The 16,496-nt window shown below is 40.0% G+C and overlaps 1 protein-coding gene across 1 annotated transcript in view; it reads right to left on the minus strand.

Annotated features, from left to right (window-relative positions):
* The window catches only part of CCDC192 (coiled-coil domain containing 192), a 196,579-nt gene that overhangs the window by 155,288 nt on the left and 24,795 nt on the right, over positions 1-16,496 (minus strand). The window contains exon 3 of the mRNA XM_032627983.1: positions 13,411-13,518. Coding sequence (XP_032483874.1) covers positions 13,411-13,518 — 108 coding nt within the window. The remainder of the gene's footprint in view (positions 1-13,410; positions 13,519-16,496) is intronic.

Consider the following 16,496-nt stretch of genomic DNA (forward strand, 5'->3'; position numbering starts at 1 on the left):
AATAAATGACCGAGGCAAGCACTGGAAAAATTACCTATCCTACCTGTGGAATGGGCAGGAACCCCTATGTCTGAAGATACTTTTAGATCACAGAACTGGTTTGGTCTCATTTCAATTTTACAGCTAAAAACAAACAACAAATTCCTCATGCTACCCCCATTCCTCATGCTACCCCCATCCTAGACAAAACAGACTTTTACATTTACTAATATTTCTACTTTAACAAGTTATTTCCAGCCGTTCCTAGGTTTATGCACATCCTAATTTAGAAGCATGGTTACCCCCTGTTTTAGTTTGCTAGGGCTGTTCTTAAAGAGTACCACAAACTGAGTGGCTTAAAAATAAATTTATTGTCTCACTGTTCTGGAGGTTAGAAGTTCAAGATCGAGTGTCAGTAGGGTTGGTTCCTTCTGAGGACTGTGATGAGGAATCTGTTCTATGCCTCTTCTCTGGCTTTGGGCAATTTGCTGGCAATCTTTGGCATTCCTTGGCTTCTAGAAGCATGGCCTTTGTCTCTGACTTCATCCTCACATGATTTTCTCCCTGTATGTCTGTGTCCAAATTTCCACTTTTATATGGATGCAGCCATATTGGATTAGGAGCCCATCTTATTCCAACGTGTCCTCATTTTAACTAATTACATCTGCAAAAAATAAAGTCATGTTCTGAGGTCCTAGGAGTTAGAACTTGAACATTTGAATTTGGAAGGGACCAAATTTAACCATAACACCCCCAAATTGGAGTGGGAGGAAGCAGGGAACTCTGAGTAATGAAGAAGCATTTAAGCTCTGACTGAAAATAGAAATATTCACCAAAAAGTCAATCGATAGTTGAAATATAAAGTTAGGGATCCAGACATAGAGATTTCTAAGACGTCTTTAATCTTCAGATAAGTCCTCTGGGCCATATGAATAGATAAATATACCAGAGAGAAGTGGGACAAAGGTGAGGCAATTAATCACTGACTTGCATGTAAAGATAAAATGTTTGGTTATAAAAGTCAAAAAGCAATAGTATCAGGTTCTAAGAAATTAAAGTCAACAACTGAAGAGGCCTAGGACCCATTCCTCAGGTACAGCTAGTCCCTTTAAGTTCTGGTCCATTCTTGCTACCGAATCCAAGCTTGCTCTGCTCACCGCACGACAGGCCAGTAAATCAGAGACGAGGTGTTGAGGCAAGGAATACGACTTTATTCGGAAAGCTGGCAGACCGAGAAGACAGCAGACTAAAGTCTCAGAATAACCATCTTATCAGAGTTTGGATGCCAGTTTCTTTTATAGCACAGAGAGGGGCAAGAGATGGGGAAGTAAAGTGAAAAGGCCATGAGTTTTGCAAATATCCCCTGGAATGGCCAGCCTCCGGGAGGGGATGTGTTGTTTTCTTTTCTTGCATCCATCTACAGGTGGACAGGGTCCGGATGTTTCCCTGAACAAAGACACTTTGGTTTAACATTCAGGCAGAGGAGCAGGGTTCCCTGAGGCAGGCCATTATGTAGAGACAGTATCCATTTAGTGAACAAGAGCAACGGTAAGTAAAGGTTAAAGTAAAATAAACATATCCAACATGTAGTCAGATTTGGCTCTTCCCTGTTACATTCTCAGAGCACTTTTGTGGAACAGGGCAAAGGCTTTCCCTGCTGGTAGGACTCACAGAACCGACTCTCCACTCTCTGGCTTGTGTTATATGCATTCTGCTATCCTTGAGTTTCTTTCATGGGTCTTTCTTTCTCCTCAAATCTCCTTAGTGTCCCACTTAATAGAGGACAGCTGGATTCTCATACCTGATCTGTGTTGTCTTTCGTGTAACATCTAGAAAACTTCTCTGTCTACATGTGAAAGAATGATAGTAGAAAAGTTCAATAAACTATTAGTATTATTACATAAATAGTTTTGACTTGGATATCCCCTAAAGGGTATCAGGGACAGCCTGTCACTATACATCCATTCAGTAACTGCAAGAGACTCATATTTATACAACTCTAGATTTAAGCACTGAACTGTTCCTGAAGCTAATAAATGAGATCTTCATACAAAATACATGGCCATCTAAAATTTTCTTCTTGAAGCCCCAGGCCCTGAAAAACGGGAAAAAGAAAAACTATTTCTAAGAAGTATGTTAAGGGTCTGATGTATCAAAGGACTGAAATATTCAGAAGACTTAAATGAAGAAATCCAAATTACAAAGCGTCGAGAAGAGTCCAGGGCATACATGGGGTACATTGAGCCTACATGGAGCCTTCCATAGGAAATGTCACCTTTAACATCTAATGATTCAAACATAAGATAACTGGGGTGACCACAGATCATCCGGTCACCTGAAACTTGGGATCAGTCTTTTTTTTTAAATTGAAGTATATATATATATATTTATCCCTTCCTCCCCTTTCCCCTTTGTTAACCATAAGTTTGTTTGCAATGTCTCTGAGTCTATTTCTGTTTCGTAAATAAGTTAATTTGCGTCATTTTTTTAAGATTCCACGTATAAGTGATATCATATGATATTTGTCTTTCTCTATCTGACTTACTTCACTTAGTTTGATAATGTCTAGGTGCATCTGTGTTGCTGCAAATGGCATTATTTCATTCAATTTTATGGCTGAGTAATATTCATATATATATATGTATATCACATCTTATATATCATATGTATCATATATGTGTGTGTATATGTATATCACATCTTCTTTATTTCTTATTCATCTGTCAATGGACATTTAAGTTGCTTCCATGTCTTGGCTATTGGAAATAGTGCTGCTATGGACATGGGGGTGCATGTATCTTTTTGAACTAGAGTTTTCATCTTTTCTGGATATATGCCCTGGAGTGAAATTGCTGGATCATATGGCAACTCTATTTTTAGTTCTTTAAGGAACCTCCATTCTTTTCTCCATAATGGTTGCACCGATTTACATTCCCACCAACAGTGTAGGAGGGTTCCCTTTTCTCCACGCTCTCTCCAGCATTTATTATTTGTAGACTTTCTGATGATGGCTGTTCTGATCGGTGTGAGATCCGAATTTGCATTTCTCTAATAATTAGCAGTGTTGAGCATCTCTTAATGTGACTGTTGTCCATATGTATGTCTTCTTTGGAGGAATGTCTATTTAGGTCTTCTGTTCATTTTTTGATTGGGTTGGGTTATTTTGATATTGAACTGTATGAGCTGTTTGTATATTTTGGAAATTAATCTGGTCTTACATTTAGGTCTTTAATCCACTTTGTGTTTAATTTTGTATATGGTTTTAGAGAATGTTTTAATTTTGTTCTTTTACACATAAGCTGTCCAGTTTTCCCAGCACCACTAATTGAAGAGACTGTCTTTTCCCTGTTGTATATTCTTGCCTCCTTTGTCATAGGTTAACTGACCATAAGTGCGTGGGTTTATTTCTGGGCTTTCAAACCATACTGTTTTGATTGCTGTAGCTTTCTAGTACAGTCTGAAGTGAGGGAGCATGATTCCTCCAGCTCTGTTCTTCTTTCTCAAGATTGTTTTGCCTATTTGGGACTTTATGTGTTTCCATACAAATGTAAAATTTTTCGTCCTAGTTCTGTGAAAAATGCCATTGGTAATTTGATAAGGATTGCATTGAATCTGTAGATTGCCTTGGATAGTATGGTCATTTTAACAATATTGATTCTTCTAATCCATGAACACAGTATATATTTCCATCTGTTTTTGTTGTCTTGATCTTCTTCATTATAGTTTTCAGAGTACAGGTGTTTTGCCTCCTTTGGTAGGTTTATTCCTAGATATTTTATTCTTTTTGATGCGATGGTTGGGATCAGTCTTGAATACTACTTTTCCATTTAATTAATTACCAAACCATCTTGTAAATATTTCTTGTCTCTTTCTTCTCTTCACTACTAATAGGCACTTATCATTTCTAAACTGGATTTTGCAAGCCCTGACACATGATATGCCTGACTCTGGTCTCCTAATAAATCTGTTCTCAGTAGACACAGAGTTTTCTGTCTGAGGGCAAATCTGAATACACTTCAAACCCTTTAATGGCTCCCCATTGCCTATAGGATCAACTCCAGTTGTTATAATGGAAAGAGCATAGCTTTGACATCAGAGAGATGACTGGCTGAATCCTAAGTTGATTTGAGACCTCAGGGAAATCACTGTCTGTACTTCTATTCCATGGAACATATGGTGTAATGGGAGATATAGACCATTCCAGTTACTGGGGGTGGGGTGGGGAAGGTGGTAAAATGGGAGAAGGATTATGAGAGCACCTAGTAAGGACATCTAACTCAAACTTCAAAGAGGAAGAAAAGCATTTTGGAGTAAGTGCATCTAATTGAAGACCTGAAGGGAGAAGTTTGTTGGGTTTTGCTGGTTAATGGAAAAGGGGATGAGAGGAGGTGGTCGAAACAGAGCAGAGCAATTCTCTGCAGAAGTAGAGGGAAAGGGTTGCATTAATTAAAACTTGACTGTAAGGAACAAGGCCTTTTGGTTTTTTTATAGATAAGAAAGTAAGAGAGAATACATTCCTTTCAAGAAATTGAAAGTGGTGTCATAGTAATATGCTGGGCGTGGTATAAGATAAAACTGGAGAAATAAGTAGGGGATTAGACCACAGAGGATTATAAAATCTGTTAAGAAGTATATATTTGATCCTGACAGGGGGCTAATTTAGGATTTAAGCGAGGAGAAATAGGAGGTCTGCGTTGTAGAATCTTCACTCTGGCTATAGTGTTGAGGAGTCATCAAACATGGACCATAATGAAAGTAAAGTAGGGAGAAATTTCTGCAGTTGGTGGCCTGGACAGGGGTAATGGTGGTAGAGATAGAGAAAAGAAGATGGACTGAAGAACTGTTTGAGAGAAATTATTCATAGTACTTAGCAATTGGATGTGTGGGGTGAGGAAGAAGAAAGAATCAAAGCAGCACAGATTTCTCATATAAGCCACAGGGGGTGCAGGTGGCACCTCTCCCTGGCCTAGGGGATTTGAGAGCAGGAACAGATTTGGGTCAGGAAGCTAACGGACAGGTAGAGTTTGAGTTGCCTCTGAGAACCTTGGTGGGCCTATTCAATAGGCAGTTGGATATCCAGGTCAGGGGTCAGGAGGAAGATCAGGACTAATGATGAAAACTTGGTTCTTCTCGGTGGATTGTGCTCTAAAGGCAAGTCACTAAGGGAGAATGTATAGAAAGAGCAGACAAGCAGGCTACAATCCCACAAAAGAGCTTTCATCATTTGCAAAATGGGGATGCAAATTTCCAGGACCAGTGGGAAAAATACACAAGCTAACATACGTAGGAGTACCTTGCAGAACGCTTGGCTCACAGTAAGGGCTCAATAAATATTTTATTGAATGAATAAATGAATAATTCAACAAAAGCGTACACCTAATTTACTAATTTCCTTGTAGAGGTTAAGCAAAGTGAAAGTTAGTTGGCCGTCTCTGAGAAAATTTTATGAAGAAAATGTAGGTTATGCCCATGCAAAAAGATACTTGCTCTTACCACCAGAGCCAAGACTTATAAGGGGCAAGGCATTTGCTTTTTCTTAGACAAGAAAGTCACATTTATTAGCACTGGGTCAGCTATTTAAAACTGACCTCTGTTTGATCTTGACATTTACAAGCAAAAGGAAGTCTTTAGTTATGTAACAGGCCAGAAGTCCACACATCCCTGACAACAGAAGCCCATTTGTCATTGTGCTCAACTCTACTCAAAACAACACATCTCTTCACCAGCTTGTATTCTTTCCTTACGTTCTCTGAGGTTCCAAATTGGTGTGCAACAATCCAGTAAGAGGGTTAAAATTGACAACTGCTTAGATAGGAGAGAGAGAGAGAGAGAGAGAGAGTGTGTGTGTGTGTGTGTGTGTGTGTGTGTGTGTGTGTGTTAAGAGGGAACTCTTCTGCAATAAAATAAACTAGAACCAAATTGTTTAACAAAATTCTCAATTGCTTAGTTTCATGGTGATTAGGAAACGCATTCCAAGTCAAACAAGCTGCTTGTGATTTTGTGGCATTAAAGTAGACTTCCAAACGGATTGGAAAACAAAAACTCATTCACAGAAACTCATGATTTCAGATTGGCATATCAAGCATAATTTCTGAGCATTTGCAGAAATGAATACTCCTACCAAGGGCACATTACTTATTTCAAATAAACTTGACATCAAGGGATCCACTGTTGCATTTAAACAATGGAAAAAGAACCAGAACATTTTTGGTGGCAATCTCAATATGTATCAAATCACTTTTAGCTACTTACACACATATTCAGCAACTAAAAATTTGCTGGAGATCTATATTCTTTCTATTCCTAAACTTAAAGAAAACATAGATTGAACACTAAGACGCAAATAATGGGAGTTTATTTTAGAGACTTAGGTACCAAATGATGAATAAATGTTGGTTATTAGAGTCAAACATACTAGTCTTTTGTCTTTCTGGTTTTCTGCTTACTTTTCTCAGTCTTAAAGTTAAAAGATCAGTTAGAAGCTTCGTTCAATCGCCAGTAACTATTGCATATGTCAGAGGGGTTCATGATAGTTCTCACACTGAGAGAAAGTATTGGTAAAGGACCCAGAAGACTGACTCTAAATTCCAGCTCAAAAATTCACCTGAGATTTACAACCAGAAATAACTGCTGGAAGTCATTCCATTATAGAGCATTGGAATTGAATTGAGAGTCCGTAGAGTCATGCATCTATGAGTAATTGATTTTTGACAAGGCTTTCAAGACCATTCAAAGGGGAAAAATCGTCTCTTCAACAAATGGTGCTAGGAAAACTGGATATTTACATGCAAAAGAACCTTGACGAGACAAAGCACTACATGCAACAGTATGGTGAAGGGGTTGGATGAGCAAAGCAGGTATTTGCTAACCTAATATCCATTCTCCCCTTCTTAGTAAAAAATAAAAAAACAAATAAAAAACCCCTTATACTCTTGCGGTGACAATGTGCCCAGTTAAATATCCATATTTCCTAGCCCCCATGATACTAACCATGGTCAGGCATATGTAAGAATTCATTAGGTGAGTTTTGGAGAAAAGCTCTTCAAAGAGGCTGCTCAGCTGGCAGTTGTCCATCCCTATTTTGCACTTGCCTTTTTCATCTTCATGCTACTTGACTTCATGAATGGCTGCAGCTGCAGGTACCTCTTGGACCCTGAGGATGGGAGCTATGTTTGTGAATGCACGGAGACCAAGCCCAGGCCTCTGAGAGCTGCAGAGCTCCTGAGCCTATTCTGGGCTCCCTGTGTCCAGACTTACTCGATTACTTGTTTAGGCCACTCTTATTTGGGTTGTTGTTTTATGTACCCAAGATTAATCCTCACTGATTCACTTAGTTACGGTGGAGCTGGGGGGCACAAAGCAAGAGTGATGGTTCCTCTTCACCATTTGGTTTGGGTTAGGGCTGGAAATTCACTTCAGTGTAGAGTGGGAACTTGTTAGAAAAGCACATTCTTGACCTCCACCCCAGATGGACTGAATCATAAACTCTGGGGGTGGGACCTAGCAATCTGTCTAACAAGCCTCTAGGTTCCAGTTTGGGAACCAGGGTGAGTTCTTTTTGTTCAGTGCTGCTTGAGTAGGAAACTTCTTTAAATGGCTTTGACCTATGACCACACGTTCTTAAGAACAGGGTCTTTGAATTTTAAAAATACTTATGTTCAAATATCAGCCTCACTGTTTATTAACTGTATGATCTTGGGAAAATGGCTTAACATTTTTGAGTCTCATTTTCCTCATGGAGATTATAATAATAGTGCCCCTAATAAGGTTCTTGCGTGGATCAGATGAAGTGTCTGTCAATCGAAGTACAGTGCCTGGAACACTGTAGATGCTTAATGAAAGTCAGTTTCTCTACTCTGCCTGCCATTGGCAATACACTGCAGGGGTCTGGTACCAAGCCTGAATCCCTGTAGGATGTGAACTTAGCCACCACCCCACTACACCCCCTTTCATGCTTTGTCTCCATTATTGCTTCTGCTATGCTTCAAGATGGAAGAGAACCTTAGGGAGATCCCAGGGGAAAAAAGAAAGGGAAAGGAATCGTCTTGGAATATAACGTAATTGATCCAGTTCAGTAAAGAGAGAGGATACAGGAAGCTGCTGTTACTAGTTTTATTTGGGGCTTTCGGAAATGTCTCTCTCATCAGGTGAGGGGGAAACTATGCCTAACTGGCATATGAGCTATGACTAAGAAGTAAGAAAAAGACTCCCATGTGCTTTTTTCAAAAGTTGGGAAATAAAACTAGCATGTTCTTCTCCATTGAAATTTCTCTGCACTTTAGTGTCACCAATAAATCTCTCTTTATGAAAACAAAAAGGGCACAATTATTTTTATGCTCCAAAGACCATCAGGGGCCCCTTGCTGTGTCTTGTCTATGTCTTATTCCTACCTGGGAAACACAGTTGGTAGAAAAAAAGATCAAGTTCCCCACCGAGCTTCCCACCTCCTAGCTCCTGCTTCAAATAATGACATCTCTTTCGCAGCTAGCGTATATGCCACACTTAATATATAACTAATGTTTCGCTAGGTATGGTATCCGAAAGACGCCTGAAGCTAATTCTGACTACGTAATTGTTACTGGATTCACCTCCTTGGTGAGAAAATGACCACAGATTCCCCTCACTCCCCAGTTTCCGCCCGCCCCCCTCCAAACTCTGAAAAGACCAGACACCGGAGTTGAATGGGCAATTCAGCTCCCAATCTTGGCAAAATCAGAGAATGGGCAGAAACAGATAGAAGACTTAAGAGATGAAGCAGAAAGAAGGTTAAAGTACTAAAGTCCCTTTACCAAATGAGGAGCTGAGGAAGAAGATAAGAGAAAGCTGGGTGGTAAAAAAAAAAGCCAGCTAGGGCAAGGGAGCTGGGGTGGGAAGGGGACCTTTCCTGGTTGAAAGATTCTGAGATTGTGAGCACTGGAGAAGAACCACTGTGTTGCGATCTGAGTATCTTTCAAACACTTTGAGAGACATCAGTAGAAAAGGAAACTTACATACACACACACGCACATACACACACACACACAAGCCCATGACATATGACTCAGAAAATACAGTTCTGTTATGACCACTAGCAGCGGTAGAGATAAATTAACATTAATTGAGAACCTACTAAGGACCAGGTTACACTCATCTCGTTCAATCCTCACTACAGCCCTATGAAACCAATGTGTTCACCCTCTTCTGCATAAGACCACTGTGACTCAGAGAGACTAAGTGAACTGCCCAAGGTCATAAAGCTTGCAAGTCCTGGAGCAGAAACAAAGCCGGAGCTCTCCTAGGTCTGCTGCTGGGAGCCGGGAACCAGAGGCTGGTGATGACTGAGACACACTGGGCCGACGATGCTCCCAGAGGAAATGTCTCAGGAACTGGCCTCCCTCGTCCCTCTGCGCTGGTGGCTCTCTGGATCTGTGCTCCACTGTGACACTGTGGCTTCTCCTGATACTCTCTTAGCACAAAAACTGTGTAATCTCTTAGCTTGCGTACGGTCATCAACTGCAACTCCCGGAGGCCCTTTCTTTGTCCCTCCCATGTGCACTGGGGATAGAAGCCAGTACACAGGCAAAAACTGCCTTTTTTTGAGTTTCCCCTGAAACATTTCCACGCTTCTTTTTTCTCCTATTGACTCTTTTCCTCCTTTCCTGTGCCTCCTTCTAGTCCTTTCTCTACTACCTAATTTCCAGGCATTTCCCCCCACGGGTCTTAACCTGCAGGAAATATAATCAAGTATTTTCATTAGCAAAACTTGGCAATGTTTTGAATTATCTACAGTTATTGCCCAGGAAAAGAGATGGATTCTATGTCCCTTTCTCACTCCGGCCAGCTGACTTGCTGCAAACTTACTTCTTAGAGCTGTGAACAGCCCAGATTAAAAGTATTAATTGCAAGTTATCCTGATGTCATATTTCTTTTATTTTGACACTAGTGGCATGACTGCAGAGAAATAAAGAATAATTGTTAGCTAAGGGAATCCAACAAAGAAGTATGTGACCTCACAGAGGAAGCGCCATACTCTCCTTTTTTCCTCACTAAGTTCCTTCTTTTGCATAGTGAGTCAACAGAGACCTTGCTGGAAGGGACCCTAGAAAGGTTCAATTTAAGTAACCTGAGGCCCAGGACCAACAGGCGTTTAGTGTAGATGAACCCCGAGGCATCTATCTGGGTTAGTTCTATGTGCATCACTAAGAGGCAGAGCCAGGAGGTAAGAATTCAGCTAATGTCAAAATTTAGCCTTTTCGCAAAGGCAGGACCCATTGGTTGACAATACCATGAGCTTCCACTCCTAGTTCCAGCACAAATCTTTGTCCTCGACATTTCTTCTCCTCTTCCCACTTGTTTCTAGCCCACCAGGCCAGCCCATCTGACAAAATGATTTGGATTACCAGTGAAAGCCAGCTAGCATTCCCACTGTCTTTGTGACAAATCCTAAATTAATGGTATTTAAAAGAAGCCTTAACTCAACCATAAAAAGAAACGAAATTAAGTTATTTGTGGTGAGGTGGATGGACCTGAGTCTGTCATACAGAGTGAAGCAAGTCAGAAAGAGAAAAACAAATACCGTATGCTAACACATATATATGGAATCTAAAAAAAATGTATATATATGGTTGTGAAGAACCTAGGGGCAGGAGGGGAATAAAGGCGCAGACCTACTGGAGAATGGACTTGAGGACACAGGGAGGGGGAAGGGTAAGCTGTGACAAAGTGAGAGAGTGGCATGGACATATATACAGTGCCAAATGTAAAATAGATAGCTAGTGGGAAGCAGCTGCATGGCACAGGGAGATCAGCTCGGTGCTTTGTGACCACCTAGAGGGGTGGGATAGGGATGGTGGGAGGGAGGGAGATGCAAGAGGGAAGAGATATGGGGATATGTGTATATGTATAGCTGATTCACTTTGTTATAAAGCAGAAATTAACACACCATTGTAAAGCAATTATACTCCAATAAAGAAGTTTAAAAAAAAAAAGCCTTAACATGTATACACATAAACAGAAAAAAAATACTCCTTCACATACACACACACACACACACACACACACAGACACACACACACACACACACACACACACACACACACATATCATTGTCTGGACCACTAAAGACAGTTTCTCTGTTTGCAACCACAAAGTGGCCTAGCCTGGTAAGGAAGACAGTGGCACCCAGTGGACAAATGTTTGATTGTTTGAGACAGGTGTCCCATTCAGAAATATTCTCCTTTCTTAGCTTTAAAAAAGGCTATTTGCTCCCCTTACCTTTCCCTATCCTTCTGCCATCACATTTTAAAAACATCTACTGAATTTAAAAATAGGGGGGAGGGGAGTATCATTACAGTTTTTATCTCTTCAAGAATAAGACTAAACTGAAACACTGGAGAAAGCAAAAATTTCAGGATTAAATCCTCTGAGAACAGTGTCTATATTTGATTAACCTATTTCAACAGTAACAGCGGAGACAGCCAAATCTAATAAAATATTCAGCTTAATTAAAAATGTAACGTTGAAAATGCCTGTAATGTGCTTTTCTTCGCACATAATATTCTCCTTTTCCTCACACCATTGCCAACTTCCAATTAAATTGCCTTGGTTATATGCAAATTTGGCAACTCCAGGGGCAATACTTCAGGAAAATAACATACACGGATCCTGCAACTTGATACTGTGCTGCAGTCTGTCTGGGAACCATACAAATACCTACTATTTTCACTCTCCAGCCCCTACAGTGATTCTTTTGGTTGTGAGCTACTTGGGTAGCAAAGCTCTGCTTATCTATCTTTCTTCCCTCAAACTGCTAACTAACATCTTACTCACGGTAGTTACAAAGAAGTTGAGTGAAATCCAGTTTCCATTTTATGTAATTAATCTGCTAAACACTGAAAAGAAGTATCTAATTGTTTGATGTTACATAAAGGGATCATCCAGTTAAGAATCTTAAATATTAGGGGCTATTTGCACTGGAGAAAAACATTTTATAAAGAACAAAAGGGATGAGGACTTCTTTGGGTGAACTGAATTTTACTGATTTAAATTATTAAAAGACGTTCAATTACAAAATAAGCATACATCTTCTTAGTGTAACCTAATACCAGCAAGGGTGCCCTCTTTTAGTTAGCCATTCAAAATTTCTTCCAAGTTTGCGTGTTCTGAAATCCTTAGATTTTATGCTTTGAAATGGTACCTCATGTTTATCATTATATTCTTTGTAATTCAAATTTTGCCACAGTTTGAAGCTTGCTTTTTCTGTTGTTTTAAAGAAAAGATGAGTTGGCAAGCCAGCGTTATGGCACATGGGTGAGATGGAATCTTTCCCCAGTGGGTCTGGGCCTAGGGCACCACGCTTTTGTTAATTGACAGAAGGCCCCTGTGACCCCTTGCGTCTATCCCATTTAGGTAGTCAGCAATAAAAACATCCCAAAGTAAGAGATGTACTTTTTTGGTAAGCTGAAAAAAAAAATGGAGGCCATTTGTACATGTATCCCTACAATACATGTTAAATGCTCTTCTTTTTGTCATAACACAAGCACACTTTCCCCCTCGTCTCTGCAAAAATTCTTATAAAATTCTGATGCACTCAACTTTTGCTATACAGACCTTTCTTATTAAAAACTCAAAATTGTTTTTCAAAAGTTTCTAAAAATTTATTTGCAAAATGTCTCAATCCATGACAAATCAATCAATGTTTATAAAATCTCAGGGTCTGTGTCCTTTTCCTCCACTGACTGCCACCAACAGTGAGCACTGATGCCCTGTGCTGTGGGAGGACCCACACTCCTGGCAGCTTTGCCCTCTGCCAAGCCCCCATGCCCAGGGGCAAGGGCAACGGTAACAGCAGGATTTGTACCACGTACACTATACTGTTTGCAAAGTGTAATCGTGTTGGGAAATGGTCTGAGCTTTACTGAGAGCCATACTCCGTGTCTCCGCAATCGGAGACCTGGTGTGTAGGCAGATGACATATAAGGCAACCTGACGGCCGGTAGAGGCTACACTCCACCTATGATTTGCTTTGCTTCTGTGAGTGTCACAGCCCAAGAGGGATGCCAGGATTTGAAAAACTCTCTTTCTTCACATAATTGGAGAAAGTTGCTCCTGTGTAGTTCCTATAGGTTTTATCTTACTTTGGGGCTTACCTGTTTATAATGCAAACATGTTTCACTTATTCAGAAATCTACTTGCTTAAAGATGGCTTTCCTAACTCATGGGCTGTGGCGAATGAAAATCAAAATATAAATCTAAGAGGAGTTTTAACGGCTGAAAACTCCATACAGATTAAAGTAATTATTGTTATAACTAAAATGAATGAAATGGGTGTGTGTGTGTGTGTGTATGTGTGTGTGTGTCATTAGGTACGGAGGTTACAACACGTATTTAGATTTTCCTTGCTCTACTGCACTCTGAGGAACATATATTTCCAATCCCAGTGACAGGTATTACCTGTTCCGATAAGACTTTAGCTTTTTCTTCTGCTTCCGTCAGGCAAATCTCCAAGGCCTCGAGCCGTGCCAAAGTAAACGCCATCTGTCTGGTTTCCAGGGACTCTTTCTTTAAAACAATAATCAAGTATTACTTTTTGACATGGGTAGTTTCCTGAGTGCATCTCAAACAACTCTGGGGACTAAGGACAGTCTTAATAAACTCACACAAATCATCTCCTTTTCTTCTTCAACATAGCAATAAAACAATGAAATGTTACAAAAACAATAGTGTTATTTAACAGTTTAGAGTCTAAAGGCAGAGTAAAAAAAATGCATATTAATGAGCAATGAACAGCTTTAGAAAGGTAGAATAAAATATCCATGTTGAAATTTGGTTAGTCTGCAACTTTTATTCCTGATACAGAGCTTTTCTTCAAGAGGTTAGAACCAAAATTTCACATTCCCAATAAGAGATGTCATCTAGGGCTTCCCTGGTGGCGCAGTGGTTGAGAATCTGCCTGCCAATGCAGGGGCCACGGGTTCGAGCCCTGGTCCGGGAAGATCCCACATGCCGCGGAGCAACAAAGCCCGTGCGCCCCAACTACCGAGCCTGCGCTCTAGAGCCCGCGAGCCACAACTACTGAGCTTCTGCTCTAGAGCCCGTGCTCCGCAACGAGAGAAGCCACCTCAAGGAGAAGCCCGCACACCGCAAAGAAGAGTAGCCCCTGCTCGCTGCAACTAGAGAAAGTCGTGTGCAGCAGTGAAGACCCAAAAATAAACGCAGTCAAAAATAAATTTAAAAAATTAAAAAAAAAAAAAAAAAAGAGATGTCATCTAGAGCGCCTACATTTTTAACATTCACCTAGCTTGGGGGTCATAGTCATTTGAATTCAGAGAAGCTCTTGGTTCCTTTGATTGTCACCTTCTTACCACAAGTTTAATTAAAGCAAAGATACTACATGGTTCAGAATCAGATCATTCTTCCCCAGAACCTGGCTAATATGACTCAAATCAGCAGATGTGTAGACTTTCCCTCTCAAAATTAAGTTGCTCTTTCTCACGTACAAGCAGAAAAATGTGCAAAGTTGGTATGAGAATATCAGTTACCAGCACTACGGAGACTAGAGCACTTCCTGACTACTCTTTGGCCATTGAGACAATTAATTAATAAAGACACAGCAATATGAAAACTTCAAAGGAAAACCTCATATGTGCTAGGATTATGAGGTTCCTATAGCTGCCTGGGATGTGTCCTGTCTTCTTGTGAAAGTTCAGGCTGCTGCAGCTGCTTCCAATTAACCCCACAGGAAAAAAAGAACTGTGTTCCTACATATTAAAAAAAAAACAAAAAAACCCCTGCTGCTTTATTTCCCCTTTGGTTTAGGAGCCCACCAATTTTATACATATGTGCATTTCCTGACGATACAATAGAGCCATCTGGTGGTAAATGAACCAGCCATTAAAAACAAAGCATTTATTCAGTTCCTATAATTGTTCATGCCATCCTTTGAACCTTAGGACCCTGGCAAGGACCCCTGATATAAATAAATGTTGCTCTGTTCAAAAACAGCATGGCTCCTAAATCACACATGGCTGCATAATCTCCCCGAGGTCAGCCTTTGGGGGGTGAACATCTTGGGTTAGAACAGTGATATTTGGGATGAACAAATGACCCTCAGCCTCCCATATATGATTCCAATAATTTCAACAGTCAGTCCAAAATATCTCAAAACAAAAGCTTCAAAACAAAATTCTTGTATATTTATACTTACAGGTAGTTTATGCTACAAAACATTTTATGCATAAAGGAGAAATTGTCAAAAGTCCAAACTTTTCCAAAAAGGTTTAGGATCCCTGACCTAGATTGCTATTTCTAGGGGGAATCTTCTTGTCCAGTGTGTGACCTCGAGGAAGTTTTTAAAAGTAGACCCAACAAGATCATCTAATCTATTTCTCTAGGTCTTTTTCTCCAAACATCCCTAATTTTCCCTGACAAGAAGGACAACCATTTCCAGTAAGACAAAAGCATTGCAAGTCAAAGCCAAATGAAACAGGCTTGACTGGAGACTGTTATTAAATAACATAGGACTTTTTGTACAGGTAGATTTAAGAAATCATCACGTGTTATAGAACAAGGAGGGTCCTGAGCAAACTGTGAGGAATGCAAAGCCTGTCTCCACCTTTACCCCAGCTGTCACTCTCCACTCCCTGGCTTGCCTTTCTGTCCCCCTCTCCTTTAAGGGGAAGAGCCATGAATGTATCTACACTGGAGTAAAAATGGCCTAAACAAAGTCAAGCACTTTTTAATAGGAGACAACCTCCATTAACCAAAGGACTACAGATTAAATCAAGAATAATCTCGCAAATAAGTAAATACCTGGCGTTGGAAGTTTTGGAGGTAGGTGTGTGTTTTCAGGGACTCTAAACGGTTAGGTGTAGTCAGTCCTTGCCCCAGTTTTGCAGGATGCAGTGGTACGAGAGCAGAAAGTTAGGATTTATACCCTGAAGTTCATTTTCCCTCAGGCACATGTGGACACACAGTACATAAAGTGATTTATGTTTCTTATGAACATGAAACTGTCTTGGTGGTTAAAGTAATGGAAGAGTGAATTATATTAATCAAAACTGAAAACATATGATATATATAGGTGTTTGGGGATTGAACCTGTGTCTGTGGATTTCCAAATGGTAAATTCCAGCACTTCAAGTGGGTATTCCAGTTTTTAACTTCTACCCTTTGTCCTAAAATTTTCTACCTAAATATCTGTCAGTAATCTAAGTGCATGTATCTAAGATAACCAAGATGATCAAAGTAAAAGAATATTACAAAATAATTCTATAAACTTTTTGGTTACAGTAAAGACACTAGATTACTATGCATGTGTGTTAAAGTTGACAGTCTACTAATTGACAAACCTTATGGAAAATTGTAAGAGTAGATTTTCTTTTAGCTGCAATGTTTCCTCATTTGAGAATCTGGAGGAAAATCTACTCTTTGTTTTAAGTTAATTTTTCTTATTTCTCTAACCCATCTCAGTACCTTTTCATTGTCCCCTTCCTTACTTTTAAGTCATTATTTCTTTGTCTTACAATGACCTTGCTCTT

This window comes from Phocoena sinus, chromosome 3 (assembly GCF_008692025.1).
Source record: "Phocoena sinus isolate mPhoSin1 chromosome 3, mPhoSin1.pri, whole genome shotgun sequence".
NCBI classification, from domain to species: domain Eukaryota; kingdom Metazoa; phylum Chordata; class Mammalia; order Artiodactyla; family Phocoenidae; genus Phocoena; species Phocoena sinus.